This window comes from Colobus angolensis, unplaced genomic scaffold (genome assembly GCF_000951035.1).
Source record: "Colobus angolensis palliatus isolate OR3802 unplaced genomic scaffold, Cang.pa_1.0 Scaffold211, whole genome shotgun sequence".
NCBI lineage: Eukaryota > Metazoa > Chordata > Mammalia > Primates > Cercopithecidae > Colobus > Colobus angolensis.
The window spans coordinates 3,250,793-3,265,077 of record NW_012115278.1 but is presented as its reverse complement, the minus strand read 5'-3'; the positions used below and the strand labels follow the sequence as shown (position 1 = coordinate 3,265,077).

Sequence of the window (14,285 nt, the reverse complement as noted above, 5' to 3'; positions counted from 1 at the left end):
GGAATGCAGATCACTCAGACTTCCACCCCAAATATTTCCCAATTCTACATGCAAAGCAGGCTGGGGCTTAGCTGTGCAAAACAGCCTTACACCCTGTGCAATTGTGTCCCTCCTGATAAGGCATCCTGGCAAAGGAGAGTCTTTAATGAAAGAAAGTGTACTTCCCTCCCACTGTCCCCGCACTGCTCCTCTCCTTCCTCTAGACAGTAAACACGTACATGATTTAAAAGCCCCTGAGCTCTGCACCTCACCAAGGCACATGCATCTCTCCCTCATTGTGGACTGAAAAGGCTCATCTCAGGAGCTGAGACTGATACAGAGAACTTGCATTATGCAAGCCTGCGGAGAACCTGGCATGGACATGCTCTTAGGGGGTGCTTTAGCTCTTTTCATTCAGACCCCCTAGTGGGAAGCCTGCTATATATGCAGGAATCCACACTATGATGCTCAGTTAGTGAAATCCATTGGACTTTCTTGAGCTGAAGGTTCTCCTTCCTAGAAAAGGAGTGCTGAACTCATCTGTTTTGATCAGGAGGGCTGCTGGGGTTGGGAAGAAGAGAATGGCTGGATTCAGAAAACTGAGGTTATTGGTGTATTTATCCTACGTGTAAAATTTCAGGAGGATTGCTAACAATATCCAAATATTGAGTGGTTTTGAAACACAAGGCATCGGTAAAATTCTTTTAAGGTAAAATCGAACAAATCCATGGTATAAAAAGTTGTTTTAGGTTATTTTCCTCCCAGTAAGAATTTTTCTAGAAAATTCAGTTCTCTCCAGAACTTCTTTTACAATGTAGCAGGTTGCAGTTCTTCAGCTTGTTAGAAATTACCCATTCATAAGGTTGGACATTGTGTCTTAAGACTGCCCTGGGGCCACCTTCCCTTGGTGCTCAGTGCCCTGATGAGACCTGGATTCCTTTGGTCAGGGTCAGGGTCCCTGCAGACTACCTCTGCCAAGGCTGGGGGCTGCTTATGCCCGAGAGACAGAACTAGAGTACCAGAGAGTGAAACTGTCCAATAGAGGAGATATTTCACCTAAGACAGTATTGTCAACCTGTTTCTCCACAAATATTCTTGGATTTTTAAAACTGAATTCGCTAAATTGAAGCCAATTGGCTTGTGGCTTATGTAGTAACTACCAACCCGAAAGGCAGAGAGTTGACAGGGAGAGAAACAATGGGTTTGAATGTCTCACGCTGTATAGACTCCATCTTTGGAAATTGGGTCATCATATATCTATATCTTTGCATCCATTTAATATGCAACAGTCTTAATAGGAATAAGCAGATGAATCTAATTTCACTTTTTCTGGCCTCTTCTGCTCCCATCTTCTGTGTCTGGTATACATCAAGGAAATTGTGTGAAATTGATACTTTTCTATACTTTCTCTGCAAAATATTTTATTTTTCTGAGTAAGTATGGTATGCACAATCGATAATTTTTAAAATTATGGTTTCTAGGTGAAATGAGTTCAGTTTTCTGTGTGAGAAAGATGAGAAGCACAGAGACTCTGGTTCAGAATTTTAATAATGCCAAAGCATTATTAACTAACTGATAAGACTTGTGTTTTGCCTATTGGTGAGGAGAAGTTTCAAAAGAGTCTTCTGCAGTTCACACTGGCATCCAGTTATAACAAAGACCTAGCAGCGAGAAGCAAGTTGGTTTTGTGTTATAAAAATATCAAAAGAGTATTGATTGGGGGATATTTTTTCTTTGGGATTTTGCTATGTATCCATATTTCAAAGTATAAAATAATCTTATTCATCAAAATATGTACTTGATGATCACCATTGGCCATATTTTTGCATCTAAAGTTGGTTTGAGTTGAAAATCAATATTCACTAATTTTTTTTTTTTTTAAATTTTGGCCAGGCATGGTGGCTTACGTGTGTAATCCTAGCACTTTGGGAGGCTGAGGTGGGTGGATCACTTGAGGTCAGGAGTTTGAGACCAGCCTGGCCAACATGGTGAAACCCCCCCCCCCCGCCTCTACTAAAAAAAAAAAAAAAAAAAAAATTAGCTGGGTGTGGTAGTGCGCACCTGTAGTCCCAACTACTTGGGAAGCTGAGGCAGGAGAATTGCTTGCACATGGGAGGTGGAGGTTGTAGTGAGCCAAGATGGTGCCACTGCACTCCAGCCTGGCCAGGCGACAGAGCGTGACTCTGTCTCAAAAAAATAACATAAAAATAAAAATAAAATTGTATCTACGTCTTTCACACTCTGGCGTATGTCTTCAAGATAACAGGTTGTGTTCACTCTATACCTTTCTTTGCAAAATGAAGACAATTACTGAACCTATAATAATATAACATAAGCTGGACACATACTCGGGTTGAGCCTTGGTCTAGTTAAAAACAGCTCTTAAGGTGAAATGTTGTTGAACTAGTCCAAGAACCCAAGGTTCAAATATTGTTGACTCTCAGTAAGTTGGATTAAAGTAATAACCTTCTGATATTCAGAGATAATCATCTTTGACCCCAACAACATGAGCATTTTGAAAGTCTTATTTTCTCCTCCAATGGAAACCGTGGACAATGCGAGTGTACTCTCCCCAGGCCTAGAACGAGGTTATTAGGTAAAGGGGTGCCAGCTAACGGCAATGGTGTTGGAACCAGACAGGCCACAGAGAAAGGAGACTGGGGTTGGAACCCGCTGCTGTTCACACTGGAGCACAGAGAGCCCAGGCTGAGCCAGCAGGAGTGGGTCTCGGCGAGGGGTGATTCAACACTCGTGAGCGCTACTACACCCAGAGCTGCGAAGGAAAGATACAGAAGGACTAGGGGCCTGAGAGAGCATCTTAGACATTCACTTGCACGTTTTACAGATTTCTTGGCATTGGTAATCAGCAGCTGCTTCCAATATCCATAAAGCATTCAGAAACAACACCAAGCTACAATTCAGTAGGGATCAGCAAGAATATTACTTTAAAACTCAATTAGCATGTGTGTGTGTGTGTGTGTGTGTGTGTGTAAAATACATAATAGAAACCTTTGCCGGTACTTCCTGTGTTGCTGAAAGGTCATTTTTAACAAGATACACTGAGCAGTGTCCTTCCTTGCTACTCCTGATTGGTCACTACTGGTCTGTGGGTGACGGAAGGTCGAGTGTGTACCAAATGCTCTCCACTCTTCACCATGAGCAACGCCTAGAGATACAGGTATCCGACCCAGTAGACCAGGTTAAAGAGCAGGAAGGACGTGGGGAAAAAGACGCGGGAGTACGAGTCCAGCTCCAGGATGTCTATGTGAATACGCCCTTTTCTCCAGGATCCTGATTTACATTCTTCGTAGCAGCAGAAGAAGCTCTGACAGTCTTTGCCATCCAGACACTCATAGACACAGGTATCTTCAAATTCCTGCCAGTAAACGGAATTGTTTAACGTGGTCATCGCAGGTGGTGGTGGCCTCATGTCCAGGAGGGAATAGTTCTGCAGGCAACAAGAATCACACAACACCCATCGTAAAATGCAATAAAAATACCCTGAGGTGTGTGAAGCAATTGGTTCATATTACATCTGTCTCCTATAGATAAAGAGGATGAGTGGGACTGCCCATCCCTCACACTTCCCCCAATGCTGGAGAGAGTCGGTCCCTTTTTTTTTTGGTTTTAAGGAGCAGAGAGTTTAATCGGCAAGAAGGAAGAAAGGAAGAAGCTTCCCTGTACAGAGACAGAGGGAGGGGGGGCTCAAAAGCCGAGAGAGGAGACCCCCGTCTTCAATTCTAATGCAAGGAAAATTGCATTGCAGTTTCAAATCTTGTGTTTCCCGGATTATTAATGAAGAAGGTTAAGCATATTTTAAAATGTGTATTCGTCATTTGAAGTCCCTATTCTGCCTACTTTTCTGTGGATTTGTAGTAAGTATGGACGTATAATATATTTATCCCTTAAATGTGAAACGGTACGTATATTGAAGTGGCGAGAGACAAATAGGTTACTTTTTTTCTAATTACTGAATAGTGGAAGGTATGACGTGCAGGAATGATGAGAGGATCTTCATGTCCCATGTGATTCGGTGAAAGTGGGCTTTCAGTGTGAGGGGGCTGGATACTGCTTACCATCTTAAGAAGCATAACCAAAAATGTGCCCACCTACAATGCTTTCTTTTCTACCTCCCAAGCCCTTCTCCTGACATGGAAAAGTCCAAATGGGGCAGATAAAGGAGAGAGAACAACATACTCTTCGCTCCTCAATGAGAAGAATCATTCCTAACCCTGAGACATGGCTGCAAATAGACTTGTCAATTCTTCAGACAGAGGCTGAGCTCTTCTAAAAACCTATGAAGCGTGCACTACATTGACTTCCGTTACGGGGATCCGTTTCTAAATTGGACTGAATAATGGAAGAGAACTAAGCAGCATGTTTGCCTGTCTGCTTTGGTTTATCTGTGCTGGTGGATCAGAGATGGGCATATGCCACTGGCAGCCATGGAGGCTGATGCCAAGGAGGAGGTGGAGAGGCAACCCTTCTCAGTGGGCCTCCTGGTGAGGGCCTTTGCCTGGGTGTGGCACCCTGCTGGGACAGAGGCCATTCGGAATTCATTAGAAAGCATCGTGACAACCTCTTATACTTTCACCCAAAAATACGATTACACGAAGACATGGCACTGCTTCCCTCCTCCTTTTGGGTCTCAGTTTGATTGGACATGCTCATAATCGTGGGGTCATAAACTGGAGACAGGTGAAAGTGTCGGTCGGTCCCTCAGAGTTGGTTCTTGCAGCCTTTGGTGCGCTCTTGTCAATGGGAAGCATGTGTGTGTGAGGACAGACCTAAAGCAGGATGGCCTGGACCACATGTTCACAGGGCGTTGCTTGCTCCTCACATGTGGCCACCATCCTCTGCTACCAGTGGGGCCTCATGGTGCGGCTGCCCACGCTCCTCCTCATCCGCAATCCTGATGAATAGGCAGAAATAAAAGTCCCACTGTCTCTGTGGGCCTCATGTGGATACGTCTCTTCTAGGTTAATGTTCTTTGTCCCGCGTGGGTGTAAACATCACCAGGGGTTTGCTAAAACATAGCAGTTCCCTGCCTCTACCCCACTGCATTGAAGGGATCTGCCTCTTTTTGAAGAGCTCCAGTGGAAACATCTGCCTTTATTAACAAACAATTGCAATAAAAGTTTCCTACACGTGTGCTTTGACAGTGATCAGCCAGACATTCATCCACTCATTGTTTCAACCCCATTCCTCTGTGTAGTCTCTTGCTATGTGGATGGAACTGGGGGCTACCGGAGTCAGAGAGGAGAAGCCTGGTCGTTGCAAGGCAGGGCAGCCCCACAGCAAGATTCTGGCTCAGACCGGGAGGCAGAAGGCTCTGCTGATGTGGGGATGGCTCACCAGAGATCTAAAGGGCAGCCCTTGGAGGTCACAGGCAGGGCAGCAGGATGGTTTCTGGAGAAGAGAAACCTCCATTTCACTTCATTTAGGGAACCAAAAAACACCTAGAGATCATATTTACAATATTAAAAATGGTTCTTATTATGTCTTCATAGTTCACTGCTTTGAAATGAAACAAATTCCATTTTATAAGGTTGAAGCAAAATGTAAGATGTTAAGAGCCCTAAATAGCTTAAGAACTTCTTTACTTGCCTCTGTCTCATTAGTCATGAAAATTTCAAACGATGCCCAAGATAGAGATTTTAATTAACAATTCCCCAAAGTCCTCCTTGGCCTAGCTGGGTCCCTGACTCCCTCCTCTTTTGTCTGTGTGTGTAGCACAGCCCTGTGAGTGTCACGGAGCACCGTGCTTCCTGGGCACATGTGAAGTTCCTCAGCCTTGCATTTGACACATTAGGAAAGGGGAACTGAGCAACTAGAACAGCTCACCCCAAGCCACACATGTGACTGTTCACGGAGCCTGGCCCGTCCCCCATCTCTCAGAGGCTGCTCTTTTCTGCTTCTTCGTATGGGTAACGGTGGCTCCTTCACTAGCATATGGCTTGCAGACTGACCTTTCAGAATAGAGTTGGGAAGTTGACAGTTCTCACTCAGCAGAGGACAGACTTCCTTTTTCTTTGGCTTAGCATTATTCTTGCTGCAGGTCTCTGGCTGTGTCTTCTCACCAAGCCTGGTACCCTTTCTGTCTGAATTATTTTTCTTTGTACTTTCTTTAAGGTCATTACACTTTCCAACTGTTTCTTTCTTTAAAAATTTTTTTTCTGTTCATTTTGTGATACCTTTTTCTCTGTGTGTTAAAGGATTTGTTTCTTTTTTTGGCAACATCACTTCTGTACTAAAGATGTCAATATTTCCTGCTTTCAACACCCAGGTCCTGGCTATGTGTGATGATTGCACCCTTCCCCTCTCCCCTCTGTTTTGGTCCCACGCCATTTGGAAGCATTTGCTGGCAAAATCTGTATGATCGCTGTGGCTTCCCGCAGCTGTAACAGTGATTTGCCCACAAACTTTTTGGAAGAACTATCATGATCCACACTTGCAGAGTGCAGATAACTATGTAGTCTCCTGACAATGGGCTGGAAGTGCGCTGCATATGAGGTCTTAATTAGCAAGTAGCAAATCACCTGTGGCTTATGGGTGGGTTTGAAACATTTGATGTAATTAGTAAATTGTAATTAGTATACATATGTATAAAGGAATAAAAGTCATGATTGCAAAAAAAAGTTGTTATATGATAAAAGTTGTAGTTCGCATCATTAATTTAAAAATATATTTCTCGGATTTTTCAATAAAGCTACATTCTTACCTCTACCCAAAAGAAATTCAGACTTGTTAATAGTTAAATGTAACAAATTTGTTTTTAAATTGTCAAACCTTGGTCAATATTTACAGGGCTTAATTTATCCACACTTCAATTTTCTGATTTGTAGAAAGGTTTGTTATGAGAATAAAGTAAGTTGATACATGAAAGCAGAGAGAACATAATGCCAAGCATAGTGCTCAAAAGAAAGTGAGGGGGGTTGTCATTTTGAGGGTAGGAAGGACCTTCCAAAGCAGAACACAAGAAGCAGAAACTACAAAAGAAAACAGTGACAGATTTGACCACATGAAACAAAATAACACACACAGAAAAAGGCACAAAATAGGATAGTGGCAATGTTGCCAATTCAAGTTGGAGTAAAAACTACATGACAAACAATATCATGAATATATTCTATATGTGACTATCTAAATGATATATTTTATAAAATACAATTTATATGATATGTAACATATACACCACTCAGATTTCTACTTTAAAATACTAATAAAAGTTAAAAAAATTCAAAAGCAATTCATGAAAATAGAAATGCAAATCAAAAATAAACAAGTGACAATATTGTCAATAGTCAAATAAATGCCAGTGAGAAAAGTTTGCAGAGCTCATTTTCCTGCTTGACTATCAAACTGAATGCACGGAAAGTTCGGGATGAGGTGTCTGGCATTGCTGATGGAGCTGGTGGAGCTCCATTTGGCAAAGACCAAAGACCATGCAACCCCTCTGCCCAAACCTTCTGCTCCTGGGAATGTATAACCAAGCAAATAGTCACAGGTAAGTACAAATTGGTAGTGACAAGAACGTAAATGCAAGTGAAAAATGTGGATGAGCCCAGTCAGTGTCCTGCCAAGACTGCCTGTGCATCAATCATGAACATAGGATATGATCATTACAATGATCCTATAAAATAATATTTGTGGCACAAAACTTAAGTACATGTAAGTACCTATTTTCGAGTTATCAAAGAGGCTATAAAACAATATAAAGATCATAATTCGGTTTTGCTAAAATGCATGAACATATATTATTTGAATGGCTAAAAAGGAACTATAGATGCATACACTAATCCCCATGTAGAAGGATTATGATTGCTTTTCTCCTCTAATTTCCAAATTGTCAGAGTTGGATTTTTAACCTAATACTGAACACATTTTTGAAGCCAGCATGTGCATCACTCCTTGGTCTTCAATACATGCATGCATCAACAGCAATCTACCTTTCAAATGCAATGTTAGTTTAGTGAAAGTTCTCAGAAATATTGACACCTGCAATGCTATACATACGGAGGGGGCTTGTAGGCTTATTCGCTCAGGAATCCATCTTGAGGAATCTGAATGTAGTAACTACAAGAAAAGAAGAAAAATAACTAGGAAACTGTCATGAACATTTGCATCCAAGATCACTCTTAAGAGCAACCTTTAGGGTATGACTAAACCAAACCACGTCACTGGTAAGTGATACAACAGAGCTCTTAGAGTCACATTCACATCTTCAGAATCCCTGTCTGGTTTAGAAAAGTCTTGTTGAATTGGGTATGTACATCATGCTTTATACGATCCTTAGGGATACAACTGCATTTAGGCACACACTCATCTCAAACAGCGCCCCCGTTACCTCCCAGAGAACCTTTGCTACTGCAGCTCACCGATGTCGTCTTCTTCGTGGTGGTTGGTTTTCTACAGCTGGAATAGTAGTTGAGGGTGGCATACTCCATCAGCGCAGCGAAGACAAACAGGAAGCACACGGTCACAAAGAGGTCCATGGCGGTCACGTAGGACACGCGTGGCAAGGACTTCCTGGCGATGGTGCTCAGGGTGGTCATGGTCAACACCGTGGTGATGCCTGCACGGGACAGGTAGCATGTTGTAAAAGGATGCAACATGCAACAGGAATCCCAGACCGTCACCCACATCCCTCCACCCCAGCACGGCTGCCTTACAGGAATCCCTGATGCTGCATAACTCATGTAATGTTACTTTGAATTTTAATGTCCACACAATTTCATAAGCAATGTTTCCATGAAATTTCTGATTAGAGTCTTCACAATAACACTAAAGTGCCTGAATCAAGTGAATACCTTTCAATTTATTCAGTAATTCTCTCATTGTTGGACATTTTGCCTTTTAAGCAATTTTTAACATCGATGCTCTATTTGCAGTCCTATCTATTCCCTGCTGTTCCACATCTCACACTTCTGTGCAGCTAAATCCTTTTATTTCTTTCTTCTCCTCACCTCCCCAGTTTGAAAACCCTCACTATTCTTGAAGACCCAGCTCCACTCTTGCCCTCCCGGCAGAGCTGACAACATGCACATCTGCAGTATCCCTGTACCTTCTACATATCTCAGCTTTTTTTTTGTTTTCATTATCACAGGGAATCACATATGTCTTTACGTATCTGTCTCCTAGATAGTGTGGTCTTTAAGACAAAAACAGTCCCTTACTTGTCTTTGCCTGTCCCCCAGCACAGATGCTAGCACATTTGAGGCATTTAAATGAATGCTTTACATCAAATGAATCAATTAATTGGTAACACTCAATGTTGGTTTGACTTTGACTATTTCATATGCATGGGTCAACACTAGATGTTTAATCAAATATTGTGGAAAACATTCAGAAAAGAGACACAGACACACATGAGATGGATAGCTTAGAAGGGAAAACATGAAAAAAGACATGGAGGCTGTTGAACACAAGAATAAAATGAAGAAGAACGATTATCGTGTGAAACAGGCTAAGACTGACTCTCCTGTGGGTGAACTCCCCAAGAAATCAGGACCTGTCAGAACTACTAGACAGGGCAGGTTAGTGACCCCAGATTCATGAACCCCTGAATCACAGGAATCTGAATTTTAATAGTCACCACCTCTGTAGCTCAATGGGAATACAGGAAAATATCTGCATCGCAGTACTAGTCAGAGAAGAGGTACACGGGACAGATGAGGACACATTACTTTACACCTTTGTTGCAGCGTTACAGCCTCTGTTTAGTTCCCCCCTGCACCTGCTCAAGGCAGTTCTGCCAGCGCCAGGTGGAGAATGAGTCTCACAGCACGGGGTGGACAGCTTGTTGAGCTGTAAAGAATATCACCTGAAAGTCCAAGCTCTCCGCCTTGCCCTGGGCCTTCTCAGCATTTGGCCATGAGAAGCCACTTACCATCTTGAATCAGTTTCCTTAACTTGTGCAGTGAAAACAGAATGCCAGGTACTTTTTAATATAGATGGTAAAATTTCATGTAAAAATGCTATGTAAACTGGAAAAGTCTGTACTTACATCAGATGTAGTTTTATGGAAAAAGATCTTTTGAAAAAATTATTTTATTTTATTTATATTTTTTAAGTTCCAGGGTACATGTGCAGAATGTGCATGTTTATTACATAGATACACGTGTACCATGGTGGTTTGCTGCACCTATCAACCCATCATCTAGGTATTAAGCCCAGCATGCATTAGCTGTTTTCCCTAATGTTCTCCCCCAGGGAATACTATGCAACCATAAAAAAGAATGAGGTCATGTCCTTTGCAGGGACATGGATGAAGCTGGAAGCCATTATCCTCCTTTAATAAACATCCAAATCAACTTTTAAAAATGTGACCACATCATGTCTAAGAAGTTCAAAATCTTAGTTTCTATTTCAATAGAAATACAAATTGTTTGCGTCTGCAATTTCCATAGACCTTGTCCGTCAGTTGTCATGAGTGGCCTGTATTCCAGAGGTAGACAGTGGCCGTGTGCTTTATCCTCCCCACTTCCACACCCACCCTGAAACTATACACCCTAAAGAAAAATAAAGCTTAGGCCTTTCTATTTAGTTCAGGGGTCTAAGCTACCTAGTAAAGAAGGGTGCTCTGCACAAACACCTGTTGGCATGACTTCCTCTTCAGGGAAAGCCCAAGGGAGTTCAGGAAGGTTATCTCAGCTGAGTCTATTACATATAGGATGCTTTGGGGATGATCCTGGTCTCACAGAATCCTAGAAAAACTTTCTTCTTGACCTTGGAGGGATGAGTGAATATAAATGCTGGCATCTTACTACAGTCAGAAGTAAACCTCCTAATTTAAACACAAACTATAATAACACTTTTTGACACTGGCTTTTTTTTTTTTTTTCCCACTCAGCACAATGCCATTGACACATTTAACTGCTGCTGCATCAATAGTTTGTTCTTTCCTACTGCTGAGTAGTATATCATGGCTTGGGTGTTCCATAGTTTCGTTAGCCATTCACTTGTTGAGGGATATTTTGGTTGTGTCCAGTTCTTGGTGATTACATGAACATTCATGTCAGTGTAACAATATCATCCTATTTCAAGTGACTTTCTTGGAGACACATTGTAGCTGGGTCATGCTTTATTTTTTTAATCCTCTCTGCTAACTTCTGTTTTTTTCACTGGTATGTTCCAGCAATTTGCATTGAAAGTAATTACTAATATTTAAGATGTAATGATTCCATTTTATATTGTGTTTCCTGTTTGTTTGTTCCTTTATAATTCTTGTTTTCTTTTTCCTGCCTTCATATAGGTTATCTCAACATATTTTAGAATTTGATTTTGCTTTATCTACAGTGTTTTTGAGGCACATCACTCTTTGTAGCCTTTTTAGTGATTCTTCCAGTATTACAAATACATAATTTATCATATTTAACATTTTACCAGTTTGAATGAAATGTAGAAACCTTATTTCCCCTTACTCTTCCTTGATTTTAATATAATTGTCTTAAATATTTCCTTTAATTAGTTTAATAATTACATCAAGTAGCATTATGATTTTTTGCTTCAACCATTATAAGTAATTTAGAAAACTCAAAGGCAAAGGAAAGTCCATTTTACTTACCCACATTTTCACTTTTTGTGTTTTTTTCTTCCTTTCTTTTGTTAAAAAATTCTTCTCATCATTTTCTATTTCAAGAAATTCCATTAGCCATTATTTTAGGGGACATCTGTTAGTGACAAATTCTCTTTGTTCTTCTTCGCATGAGAATGGATTTCTCCTTTATTCTTAAAAGATACTCTCATTGGGTATAGAATTCTGAGTTGACTGTTCTTTCTATTCAGCATTAAAAAATGCTGTGCCATTTCCTTCTTGCCTCCATGGTTTGGATGAGAATCCATTGTTATCCAACTTGTTTTTTCTTTATAGGCAAGGCGACATGTTTCTTTGCTACTCTCAAGAATTTTTCTTCAGTTTTTAAGAGTTTGATTATGATGTGTCTTTACCTAACATTCTTTGGATTTAACCTATTTGGGATTAATTCAGCTTCTTGGATCTCTAGATCTATGCCTTTTGGCAAATTTGAGTATTTTTTATCCATTGTTTCTTTGAATACTTTTTTTTAGTCTCATTCTATTTCTCTTTTATCTGGAACTTCAATGACACAAATGTTGGATCATTTCCCTCTCTAACATGTGTCAACATTTGGAGATATCCCTAAACTCAGTTGATTATTATTTTCAATATATTTCCTCTCTGTTGCTCAGATTGGTTAATTTTTGTTGTTCTGTCTCACAGTTCACTGATTCTTTCTGTCTTTTCTTCTTTTGTTAAGCACATCCAGTGAGCTTTTCATTTTGGCATTGTATTTTTCAGTGCTAAAAATTCCACTGAGTTCTTCTTTATATCCTCTATTTCTTTGTGGAGCTTTTCTTTTTTTCATTTAGTTGAAGCATGTGTGCATTTGCTCATTGAAGCACATTTATGACTGATATGTTAAAATCCTAATCAGATAATTCCAACAACCGTGTCATCTTGATACTGGCATTTTCTTTTTGATATGATGAATGATATTTTACTGTATCCTGGACATTTCTGGTATTATTTTATCAGACTAAAATATTACATAGGAAATCTTTAAAGTACCCATACTTACAACACATTTAGAACAAAAACATTAATATAAAGATTAATAAATGAAATTAAAATTTCTGCACACCAAATGCATAAAAAGAGGAGAAAGATGCTATTCATTGGAAAAAGTATTTATTTTACATAACCAATGAATCTTCAGGATGTTTCGTATTATCTAACAACATGAAATACCTATTCAAGTTTATTCTCATGTCAGAAATGTTTCAAAGTTTTCCTCACCTAAGATTCACTTTCTGATCTGAGCAATCTCCATCTAATCTAACATTATAATCCTAACATTTTTCTAGAAATGTAACATTTCTAGTTTTACCATTTGAGTATAATCCATTTTAAGTAAATGTTTGTGTATGGCAGGAGGTGGATATTGAAATTCACTTTCATGATGTAATTACTAGGTGCAGAGTTCTGTAATATCCAGGAGCCCAAAGACATTGATACTGTTGTTCAGCTCCTCCATTCCTTTACTGGCTTTTTGGTTGTTGACTGGTTTAATCACTTAAATAAGTGGACAAATGTGCTTGTTTGTGTACACTGCTGGTGGAAGTATATTTAAATATCAAACTGTGATTGATTTTAAAAATTTATCCTCTTCTCAGTTTTTGTTTATTTTAATATGAAGCTCTAATACTAGGTACAGGTGCATTTATGAAAGTCTTTTCTTTCTGTTGAATTTACCCTTTTATTATTATTATTATATGTTCTTACTTATTTCTATGTTGAATTCTTAGCTATGCCTTTTATTATATTTTCATATTTTTTCAACAGATTACAATAAGATTTCTTAACATATCTACTTAGAATTTTTTTAGTATGACTGTACTCATTTTTGTACCACATAAGAACATGGTTCCATATGTCCCCTAACCTCATTGCTATTTATGGCCTATATTTTATTGTTTCTTATGTCATAAGTCTCGTCTTGCATTGTTACTATTTTGACTTTAATTGAAAGAATAAAAATAGAAAACTAGTTTTTAAAAATTTCACCACATGCTCACCATTTCTGATGTTCTTCATTACTTCTTGTAAATCCATTTTTCTGTTTATTATTTCTATTAACCTAATTAGTTTGTTTGAGAATTTTTACTATGGTTTTAGATTTTCTGTGACAAATTAACACGGATTTTGTTTATCTAAAAAAACTTCATTCTGATGAAATTTTTGAAGTACATTTTCTCTGGATATAGAATTTCAATACTTTAAAGCCAGCAATTAATTATCTTCTGGTCTCCATTATTGCACATGAAGAATCAGTTAGTCATATTTTTGCTCCTCCACATACGACAGGACATTTTTGTTTACATACTTGCAAGTATTCCCTTTATTTTTGATTGTCATCGTTTAAACTATGACGCTTTTCTTTGTATTTCTCCTGCTTGTATCTCACTAAGCTGTTTGAATTTGTAGGCTGGTATTTTTCACCAAACATTGGAATTTCTTAACCACATTTTTTTCAAAAATATTTTTCCTCATTCTTTTTTTCTTATTATTCTGATTTTAACTATCGCCTCAGTTATAGTCAGTTATAGTTTTGTTATACATATTCATATTGTACCACAGATCACCGGTACATTCTTTCTTTTAATCTTTTTATTCCCTTGTTCTTCAGATTACATAAATTTCATCTGATGGTCTTCAATTTTATATAACCTTTTATTTCTGCCATCTTCAATCTGCTCTCAAGTTTAGTGAATTTTTCAATCAAGAT

At 39.2% G+C, this 14,285-nt stretch overlaps 1 protein-coding gene across 1 annotated transcript in view; it reads right to left on the bottom strand.

Moving 5' to 3' along the window:
* Positions 1 to 2,799: 2,799 nt before the first annotated feature.
* Positions 2,800 to 14,285, bottom strand: part of GABRG3 (gamma-aminobutyric acid (GABA) A receptor, gamma 3) — a 552,051-nt gene continuing 540,565 nt past the window's right edge. The window contains exons 7-9 of the mRNA XM_011942876.1: positions 8,358 to 8,554; positions 7,996 to 8,055; positions 2,800 to 3,427 (exon numbers count right to left, since the gene is read on the bottom strand). Coding sequence (XP_011798266.1) covers positions 3,146 to 3,427; positions 7,996 to 8,055; positions 8,358 to 8,554 — 539 coding nt within the window. The 3' untranslated portion in view covers positions 2,800 to 3,145. The remainder of the gene's footprint in view (positions 3,428 to 7,995; positions 8,056 to 8,357; positions 8,555 to 14,285) is intronic.